This window comes from Rhineura floridana, chromosome 4 (assembly GCF_030035675.1).
Source record: "Rhineura floridana isolate rRhiFlo1 chromosome 4, rRhiFlo1.hap2, whole genome shotgun sequence".
NCBI lineage: Eukaryota > Metazoa > Chordata > Lepidosauria > Squamata > Rhineuridae > Rhineura > Rhineura floridana.
The window spans coordinates 7,338,689-7,350,104 of NC_084483.1; the positions used below are offsets into that span (position 1 = coordinate 7,338,689).

Consider the following 11,416-nt stretch of genomic DNA (forward strand, 5'->3'; position numbering starts at 1 on the left):
TGTGCCTTCAAGTCGATTACGATTTATGGTGACCCTTTGAATCAGCGACCTCCAAGAGCATCTGTCGTGAACCACCCTGTTCAGATCTTGTAAGTTCAGGTCTGTGGCTTCCTTTATGGAATCAACCCATCTCTTGTTTGGCCTTCCTGTTTTTCTACTTCCTTCTGTTTTTCCCAGCATTATTGTCTTTTCTAGTGAGTCATGTCTTCTCATGATGTGTCCAAAGTATGATAACCGCAGTTTCATCATTTTAGCTTCTAGTGACAGTTCTGGTTTAATTTGTTCTAACACCCAATTATTTGTCTTTTTTGCTCTCCATGGTATGCGCAAAGCTCTCCTCCAACGCCACATTTCAAATGAGTTGATTTTTCTCTTATCCGCTTTTTTCACTGTCCAACTCTCACATCCATACATAATCGGGAATACCATGGTCTGAATGATCCTGACTTTAGTGGTCAGTGATACATCTTTGAGGAGCAGTAGAAACATTTCTAAAAACACTTCTAACCCACAACCCCCAAAAAAGAGTTTATTGAGAGAGACACTCAAGCCATATGCAGCCCCAGCCCCAGAACAAGCAGTTGGGCAGGGAGACAGCATGGGATGCCCCAAAACACAGACGCTCACAGGCATCTGAGGCAGTGGCAGCCCTGGACGCCCATGACCATCCCTCACCCAAGTGCCCAGAGACAGCCAACCCCATCGCCTCACCATCACCTATAGCAGGGCACAGAAGATGGTCATCGCAAGAACCTCTGCCACCCCCGTGGCTGTGTCTCCAGGATGCCTTGCAGGCCTGGCCCCGGGCAGCAGTGACGCTGCCTTCCACCATGCTCTGGGCTTCCTGCACACACACCATCACCTGCACCTGCATTGCCACCTCCCTGATGTCGTCACAGATGGTGAACACTGCTTGTGCCAAGGCTGTGACACCATCCTTCCAGAGGCGCCCAGACTCATGGTGGCCGAGGAAGGGGCTGCACTTCCGAGCCAGGCTCTCCATTGCTAGGCCACAGCACCATCATAACTGTCATCATCCTACTCCTGCCCCTGCACGTCCTCCCCCACCCCAATAGCCCCAGCCTTGTGGGGAGGGGGACAAGAGGAGGTGCCCTGTCCTTACTGCTCAGGCCAGCCTACACGTCATGGCCATCAGCTGCTTGCTTCCATCCTCGGTGTTGCTCCTGCTCCTGCCCTCAGAGGGCCGCCACAAGCATCACCACTGCCTAGGACCCCTGCAGGGCCGGGCCAGGCATGGGGAAGCTCGCCTGGCGCAGTCGGGAGGGCAACCTGCATGCCTTGGGAACGGGGAGGTGACAGCGAGGGGTTGATGGTTTAAGGGTGAGCCAGGTGGCCCGGTCTGCAGGGAAGGAGGGGGCTCAGTTGCAGGGCTGGCAGCCGTGGGAAGAGCACCAGCAGCTTACCCATCAGATGCACCTGCGCTGCCCAGACAAGGGAGTTGCTCGGGGAGAAACCTCCAGGGACAGGTGCAGCTTGGGGGACTCGGGATCCTCTGCCAAGGGCGTCTCAGAAAGCGCAGCTGTCTCTCCCAGCTCAGGGGCGATGGACCCAAATGTGGTGGTGAGGTGGAGGCATACAGAGCTAGGAAACCTGTATGGAGAGAGGGAAGGAGATGGGGCAGAGGGGACAGGAGCATCATCACACCAGCCACAGCTGGCCAGGACCATGTGCTCTGGAAGCCTGGCCCCACCCACCACCACCACCACCAGGCCTGAGGGCACCTGTCATGGGCCATACAGAGATCTGGAAGGGGAAGAGAACTGGGTCCCAGAAGAGGGACTCAGTGGCTTGCAAGGGCAAAAGGCTGAAACAGGAGTAGGCTTTGGCTGTTTAGACTGCGACAGCGCTGCCACCGCAGTCTCAGTGCCCTCAGCCCTGAAGAACTGAGGGGGAGTTGGAGGGCAGACCAGAGCCAGTGTCCAAGGGAGACCTGCCTGGCTTGCCTCCGCCTGTCGCCAGACAGGAGCAATTAACACCCACTCATCCCCTGGTTCGTAGGGGCACCTGCTCCTTCGTCTCAGAGACACCATCCTCAGGCAAATAGAGAGAGCCCGCCCTAAATCTTCTTAATGGGTCTGGAGGAGCATAATTGCCGCAACAATGTCTTAGCTTGAGTAGTCATGCTTCGTATTGCTGTACAGAATCCTGTGTAGCCTGTAGGCTGATTTATGACATACTCTTGACACTGCACATTAAACATAGCAGATAAGATCACACCAGTGGGATTGCATCTGAATCCAGCCAGATTGGCCAGGACACCTGTGGCCATGAGTCACTCACCGCCTGGGCTCAGCTCAAGCTGCAGGGGCAGGACCACATGGAGTCCACCAGCAGCCACCTTGACTGGTTGCAGGTCTTTAGGTGCTGTAGCGTCAGTGAGTGCCATAGGTGGGGACTCCAGGGAATGACCTGCTGAGTGGGTGCCTCAGGCTGGGGGGACTGGCTGGCAGCTCTGGGCACTCCTTGGGGGCAGGCTGTCACTACTTAGCCCATTTCCTGGCTGGCACAGCCTTCTGGGCATCCCCGGGGACTCCCTTGCACTCTTCTGGTGGCACTGGCTCCGACAGCAGTGGCTGTCGAAGTCACACCTCACCTGGGCACAGGAAGGATGGAGGGACCTGCAGGAAGGAAGAGGTGTGTAAAAAAGATTAGGTTAGTTGAGAAGCAGGTATTCACCCAGCCAGCAGAGGCCTCCCACCTGCAACTGCACGGCCGGTGTCAGCCCTGTGTCAGTGCTCACCTGCCAGAGAATCCTCGCTGGTTCCAGAGACAACTTTGGTTGGCAGGATCAGGCTGACGACCACCTTGTCAAGGGCAAAGGCCTGGGTCATGGCCTCCTGGATGGGCACATTCCCTTGCACAAGCTCCCTGGCATGTTGGTGGGTGCTAGTGAACGAGTTATTCCAGCACATACGGCGGGATGAAGTGTGAGCCACCTTGTTGTGGTGCAAATGAACCAGTTGCACCAGTACTCCTTGGCAGGGCACCTGCCCCTTCCTTGCATGTCCTCCCACAGGCAGGACCCCAGAAGCCTTGCCACCCCCAAGGCCATCAAAGGCCCCCAGAATAGTAGAGAATCCTGCCAGGCTGAAGATGGTGGATGAGGGTGTGCGAGGAATGTGACTCCCTGCTGTCCAACAGTCACGATCTGCAATAGATCCCCTCAGAATATGGGGTTGTCTCGCTCTCAGCATGTCTTGGCTAGCAGTCAAGATCACCACGGAGTGGATAGGCGGGGGGGCTACAGGAGTGTCAGGGATTGACAGAAATGGGAATGGCTGCCCCCATGGCCCTTTGTACATGCTTGCCGCCAAACCACATCTTCCCTGGGAGGGTGGGCCAGCTGGGGGGCTGATGGTCCCTGTTCCCTCACCTCTGACAGTGCTGCTCTCCCTGCAGGGCCAGCTGCAAAGGACATACCCTGCTGCCCTCATCGCCACAGCTGCACCTGTTAAACCTCCACCTGGTCATCCTGCTCACGTAGGTCCTGCACCAGCAAGCACATTGCAGGGTGAGGAAGGAGCACGACTTCACTTCACACTTTCAAGCCCTCGCCCTGACGGATCTGCAATGATGCCAGGTCTTCTGGTGAAATAGGAAAGCTATCAATGTACGTTTGCTGCACTCCTGCATGACCACCACCAAGCCTCCATAAACATCCCCATGTTCCAGAAGGTTCTCCTTGGTCTATGGCACCTAGCAATGGGGGCAACTTCCAGTGGGACACGAGCTAGGGTGCCCACCCTGTCTCCCAGTCCTCCTCCACCAGATGCTTGGCCACCTTTCTGGAAGGTATGATGGCCCATGTGCAGGAGTTCATACATTTCCCACAGACAGAGAAGTGTGCAATGGACAAGCTGTTCATCCTGGTTGGCTTCTCTGCCATCCTAGGGGCCCTCATTGGCATTTTCATCCAGATCCTTGTACCTGCACAGAAATCCCACATTTACCGAAACGACCATCACCTGTGATGGCACAACATGATGGCAGTGTGTGATACCCAATACATCTTCACATATCTCTGGGAAGCCATTAGCTAAGTCTAACAGAGAAATTATCACTTCTATGTATATCTAGCATCCAAGATGTATCCAGGGGTGCCCCCAAACCATTTGCCTACTCCTATGAAGAGAGCCACCCCACCTAGAAGGGGCAGTTGGCCTATCTTCTGGACATGGGAACCACCTACCCGCAAAGCCTCCATCTTCTCAGGATTTAGACTCAGTTTATTGGCCCTCATCCAGTCCAACATTGCATTAAGGGCTTCAGCCGGAGCTTGCACAGCCTCTCTTAATTCAGATGTCATGGAGAAATAAAGTTGTGTGTTATCAGCATACGCATTTGTTCCCAAACCCCTGATCACTCACAATGGATTCATGTAGATGCTAAATTTCATCTGAGACAAGATGGTGCCTTGAGGAACCCCATAGCACAGATGACATGGTGTCAAAGATCAGCCCTGTAATTGACCCTCTGAGCAAATCTATTGAAGGCACAGCCTTCAGACAATCTGCTGTGCTCCTAAAAGCTGCACAAGGTCAGCTGTGTGAGGACTAGAAACTTAGGAAGGAAGTATTCTGGAATCTTCCACTGAAATGAAGAGGAGCTATGCAACATCTAGTCCTCACTAGTAGAAAGGGAAGCTAAGGTAGAATTCTGTGCTTTTTCAAAACATTTTGAATCTGATCCAAGATGCTCAGGATAACTAGTTATGATGTTTTGCAATGAATCCTGAACAATATGGAATACACATACCACCCAGCCCACATTGAATAGACTAATACAACCAACTATTTTTCATTAGATTACCGTGACTGAGGGGCTTCCCATAAGCCGGACATTTTCATTGATCAACCTCAGTAGTCTTGCAAATGTGGAATCTTCATATTCATATTGCTTGCCAAGTAGTATGGACACTATAATATTGGCCACTGCTCCATTCATAATGTAGTTGTCTGAAATGGTTTTCCTATACATCAATAGCAAAATTTAAACAGAAATCCTCAGATGAAATACAAATTATAGAAAGCACTCTGAAATGAAAATTGCTATTCACTTCCTTAACTCCTCACTCAGCCTATCTTAGAAACTGAGCCTAAGTGCTGGTGTATTTGGAGATATCTGGGCTAACAAATACTAAAAAAATGCTTGACTTACAGGAACTGTTGCAGCATAGACTTACATATCCTCAAGCAATCTTAGGAACTGTACTTCTGGGAGTTTGGGATATGTACGTAACCCAGCATTCTGTACACCCTTAAACTTAGGGCTCATCCAGACAACTGCAAAATGTGTGACACGCGTGCTATGTGTGCTTATTATTATGTTTCGGTCGTCCAAATGACGTCATGCGGTGTCACGCATTTTCGCAGGTTAAATCCGCTCCTTCCAATACCGGCAAAAATGCGATTTGCTATTTGAAATCGGGAATTTCATTGGGACATTTTTTTTCATTGGGAAACAGCAAACAAAAAGGCGAAAAGTGAGGACTATCAGCTGACAAACCGGATATGGAAACGGTGGATTATCCCGCTCCGTTTGGATAAGCCCTTAGCGTACTATCACCTGGAACACCAGAGGGAACTGTCCAGCTGCCACTTGAATGCCTCCAATGTTGGACAGCCCACCACCTCCCTAGGTAATTGGTTCCATTGTCATACTGTTCTAACAGTATTCTTTCCTGATGTTCGCTGAAATTTGGTTCCCTGTAATGAGCCCATTATTCCATGTCCTGCACTGTGGGATGACTGAAAAGAAATCCTGCCCCTCCTCTGTGTGGCAACCTTTCAAGTACTTGAAGAGTACTATCATATCTCCCCTCAGTCTTCTCTTCTCAAGGCTAAACATGCCCACTTCTTTCAATCTCTCCTCATAGGACTTTTTTTTCCAGTCCCCTGATCATCCTCATTGTCCTCCTCTGAACCTGTTCCAGTTTCTCTGCATCTCCTTAAAGTGCAGGGTCCAGAACTGGATGCAGTACTCAAAGACAAGGCCTAACCAGAAGGGAATGAATACTTCATGAGATATGGAAACTATACTTCTGTTAATGCAAGCTAAAATAGCGTTTCTCTTTTTTGCAGCCACATCACTCTGGTCCAAAAAGGTTGGTGACCCCGGCCCTAGCCTCTGTACCCATCCCTCTGGAATTCTGCAAGTTAACTTCCCAGAGGGGCCGCTATGATGCATACCATTTTCATTCTGAGCAATGCATGGGAGCCTTTTCAACAATGAGATGGACTTGCAGATTATCCCAGAATTTGATTGCAAGTCTGATTTTGCGAATATCCGACACCACCTCTAGTGCTAATGCAATCATTCCAACAGCACAAGGATTTCTCCTTGCCCAACAGCATGATCTCCCCTAAATCTAAATGCACACCCTAAATCTGTTCAGGTGGTTTCCCCAACCCTCCAGAACAGGTCTGGCAATGGCACGGGCACACGTGGGGAGGGTGGGGGAACCCCACCATGCTCGCATTAATTCTAGCTCTAGTGCAAAAAGTTAGCTGAACACCTCCCAAAGCTCTCGCCTCAATCGAGTTTTAAAGCACCTAGCACAAAACATCCTGGACTATTTGTAATTTGGCAAAGTTCTCCCTGTGTGCTTTTTAAAAAATACAAATTGCTTACAAAACAATAGGGATACTCATTGGGTCCTTTTTAAACTATACCAAGACTTGAAAGGGGGCCCTTGCAGAAAAACCACTGCAGCTCTCCTTCTGAAATTTGGGAAGATTCATCCCATCAGAAGGGGTTAGCAGTCCTGCAAACTCCCTCCAATTCTCTCAAAAGGAAAAGTTAAAGCCATTTCATGATTTCCCTCAAATAATGAGAGAATGTGAAGCTTAAAGGTAAAGGTGTCCCCGCACTTGTAGTGCGAGTCGTTTCCGACTCTTAGGGTGACGTCTAGCGATGTTTACCAGGCAGACCGTATATATGGGGTGGGATTGCCACTTCCTTCCCTGGCCTTTCTTTACCCCCCAGCATATGCCGGGTACTCATTTTACCGACCACGGATGGATGGAAGGCTGAGTGGACCTCGACCCCTTTTACCGGAGATTCGACTTCCTCCTTCTGTTGGAATCGAACTCTGGCAGTGAGCAGAGCTTTGGCTGCGTTACCGCCGCTTACCACTCTGCGCAACAGAGTTTTTCCAAATCAGGATTTGGAGCCAAATTAAACCAGGCAGCTGGCACTGGGTTTTCCAAATTGGGGTCCTGTCCACATAAAATCTTATGACTGGCACACTATTTATTATTTATTATTTCTTTGAGCTCAAGAACAAGGAGCATATTGACCATAAGAACTGGGAAGTAAGATCACTCCTGAACATGCGGGACCAATACGATGGCTAGAACTTTACCTCATGGCTGATGCTACAGTGGTTTTGTGAGGGCAATTGGAAAGGATATTTAATTAGATACAGGGAAAAACAATCGGCTCTTATCTTTGGAATCCTGATGAGATTGGTTGGGATTTTGGAAGTATTACTGATTTGACAGCATAATGTTATTTTAAAAGGTTTTTGTTTGAGTATTAATATATTATGTACTGTACTTGATGTTTTATATACCGTTTTAAGATTTACGTTTGTTTTTTAGTTCTGTTTGATATAATGTGTTTATATCTTTGTGCTGTATCTCCAGTTTGTATATTGCTTTTGAGATTCTATTGTATCTGATTTTTATATGTTATGTTGTATATTGATTTTCTTTTTTTGGTACTGATTTGTATTTTTGTATATGGTTTTGTTCTTTTGTACGATACTGAACCTTGATTTTCTACAATGTTCTGAAACTATATTCTATTTTTCTTTTTGTACATTGCTTTGAGATTCCCTGAATATAAAGCCATGCAGACATTTTTGAAATAAATAATGATAATGATATTTATCATTGTTGTTGATGATGATAATAATAATAATAAATATCCTTCCACTTTACTCCACATTTTTGAAAAGAAGATGTAGATGACAAGCTGAGGGGAAATATTCCTTTCCCCTAGGGCTGGAAGCTTATTAGATCTCTTGTTAACAATCCTGCATAGCATCTTTAAGAGTAACCAATTTAGAAGCCATGCTTACTGGAGTCAGAGAGTAAGCCCCATCTAATATAGTAGGTAGATGTGGGTAGGAGCTTATAGGTACTGTGGCCAAAACCCACTCCTGCCATGTAAGAGTATGTCACAAGTAACATGTTGACTGGTTGCTGCAGTTGTGTACTCTTGATAGACAGAACTGCAGTCCCTGAAATGGTATAATATATTCTGGTGGAATAGAATCCTATACATGTCTGTTCATTAAGTCTCATTGAGTTAAATGAGTAAATGTATAGAACAGCCATTGAAGTTCTACCTCTGACAGCAATACACAGTCAGAGGTAGAACTTAAGAGTCTTATCATTTGTGGAGGGGGTGAGGGGGTTGTGTGTTAACCCAATCTGATAGGATTTAAAGTTCCGCAAGAAACTTTTATTCTTTGTTTCAACACATAGAAATGAGACTATAATTCTAATTGCTGGAGAGGGGGATAACTTTTATTATGGAGGCTTACTTTTAAAATGTACATTTTCTGTTTATCTCCAAGTTCAGTGTCTCTAATAGTGCCATCCTACACACATATCAGAAGAAAGCCCCAATGAGTTCAGTGGGACTTATTCCTAGATCTGTATAGGATAATAGATTGTTACCTCTAAATTATACTGTTGACAACAAATAATTTATATGTCCACTGTTTCTGTGCAAGGGAAGAGGAGAGGGGGGAAAAAACCCTTTGGCCTTAAAGTGGACTGTGTTATCAATACTATGGCAATACTGTGGATTCAAGAAAAAATTGCAAAGATTATTGGATCTTCTCAACCAAGGATTGAGCACCAACCAAAAATACCATATAGATGCAGTAATCCATGAAATCCAGAGATTTGCTGGTATCGTCCCAACAAACTTGCCACGTGCAACCACTATGGATGTTGCTTTTAAAGGCTACCTCATTCCAAAGGTGATCAGTCCGATTGAAATGCAGTTCGCTCAGCTGACTGTGCTTTTCAGAAATTGTATATAATATGTTTCTGCCTGTTAAGCATTTCTGTTGATTTAAATGGGAAAGAGCACTTGTGTTACTCTTTCATTAGGAAATTGCCATTTCTAATGGGAGATCATGGTCCATACTTTAAAGATTTTCAAATGAAAATGTCTGAGAAGTTTGTCAGATCTGATCCTTGCACTGGAATTCTCCTACAAATATTTGGAATCTAAAGGAAGTATTTCACCTGAAAGCTTTATTATTGTTTCAGTAGCTTTTCCTCTTAATGTTAAGGACGACACCACAGTCACATGCTTAAAGGGCCATATATATATTTAAGTAATACTTGCTTTGACTTTGCAGGGAACTCACAGTCATTGCATGCTACAGTCATTATATGCCATTACTGTCCTTTGTGCTGCACGATGAATCCCAATGGGAGAAACCACGTGAATTCTATCCTGAGCATTTTCTCGACTCCGAAGGAAAACTCGTAAAGAGAAGTGCATTCATGCCTTTTTCTGCAGGTAACTTCCCCCCCCCCAATGCATACATATTCAGTACGGGCTTAATTAATAGGTCATCCTAAATGCCTATTAATAGCAAACTATCATTTATTTATTTATTTATCATTTGATTTGTATCCCGCCCTTCCTCCCAACAGGAGCCCAGGGCGCCATAGGGTACTACTGCTCCGTCTCAAAAACTGGAGCACTTAAATCTTTCATGCAATGAAAGATTTAATGAGTTAAACATATAAATTAATATAAGCCCTCTAACCAGCCTTCAGAACGTCCCCAAGCCATGGCTTTCAACATACCTACCCCATGCTTTCCTTATGTAATTTTGCCTCATTGGCATACATCTTTAAACTGTGATAATGCCATTTGCTTGCCTGGATGGAGCATGGATATGCGTTATATGTACAAACCTCACAGGAGAGTGGAACTTGGGTTGAAAAACACTTACTAACCTTGGTTTCCAGTACGGTAGACTGGTTCTTTCTGGGATATCATTGTTCTTTGAAGATGAGTATTTATTATTGTTGTATTTTACTCTGATTTTGCATGCTTTATTATGAATTTTTAATTGTTGTTTAGGGCAATGTGTTATGGAAAATCCATATAAAACGTTAAGAAACCAATAAACTCTGTTTCTTTATTGACTGTGTATTCAGGTCAGAGAATATGTTTAGGTGAGGTTTTTGCCAAAATGGAGCTCTTCCTTTTAGTCTTCTGCAGAGATTTACCATCTGGCTAGCCCCTGGAATATCTAAAGAAAATTTTGACTTTACCCCTGCAGTTGGGTTTATAACACCTCCCATGCCCTACCAGTTCTGTGCACTGTCACATTCATAAGACTCAAAGTTCCTGGATTGCTTAGCTTCCCTGTGTCAGATCTGATCCCTGCACAGGCATTCTCCCTTCGCACCATGAGCCTTTTTTACACAGCCCTATTTACCAAGGACGTTTTGGTTTTATAGCCTGTTGGTGCAATTGGCCCATGTTTTGTCACAAAACTTGAGTGTCCTACATGCCATTTTGCTGAATCTCATAAAGCTAGTATTGAATCCTCTCTTATCTAAAAAATTGGACCTCGGTTCTTGTGAAACTCACTGCACAGAGATCAACCAGCAAAGCAGTTTTTTTGTATTCACACGTTAACAGCACCAGGTTCCCAGTTAAATCTGATAATGCCCAAACTTGACCACTGACAGAGCCATTGTAGCCGCTGCAGAGACAAAAAAATCTTAGTAGTTAATGTTTTGAACACCAGTCTTTCCCAAGGGAAAAAACTGCTTCACAAATAAGTAAAGCATTTGGTTCTGCTTCCCCATTTGGCTAGCTCTGTAGTCTATCTGAGCAGCTGTACCACTTTGAACTTGGTTATTGCCATGTTAGACTAAAGACTAGTCTGTTGAACATCTCATCAGATCCAGTTGCCTTGCTGATTTGTGAATCAATCTTTCCTTTTGGAAAAACATATTTAACTTCTTTTAGTAAAGCGGGAGTTTACACAGTACATAATGTCACTGAGTTTTTCTCATATTTTTTCCTGTAGCTGTTGGAGCCCTTTTGTTTCTGATTTAACTATGGGGCATGGGCTCTTATTCCTGTTCAGCCGTAATCTCATCAGATGATGATAGGCAAATTCAGTTTCTTTCAACCTTTTATCTCTAGAATGGGGAATATTAATCACCCATTTTATATATTTATAAATATGATTAAGATTTTCAAGTACTGTGCATTAGGGATGTACTAATGTGCTTCAATCCTCTCCAACATTCATTTGCACTTTCATCTAGTATTTTGCATTCTGCTGCAATTGCTTTATTTTGCACAAGACTTTCTTCTGTTTCATAGTCTGCTGATACAG

The 11,416-nt window shown here is 45.7% G+C and overlaps 1 protein-coding gene across 1 annotated transcript; it reads left to right on the plus strand.

The window, feature by feature from the left end:
- The first annotated feature begins 8,789 nt into the window (after positions 1-8,789).
- LOC133382832 (cytochrome P450 2K1-like) lies at positions 8,790-10,398 on the plus strand. The gene is given in 5 exon segments (XM_061622333.1): positions 8,790-8,909; positions 8,911-9,019; positions 9,429-9,567; positions 10,218-10,265; positions 10,268-10,398. Coding segments are annotated over 5 exon segments (513 nt in total). The 5' UTR covers positions 8,790-8,823.
- Positions 10,399-11,416: the final 1,018 nt, after the last annotated feature.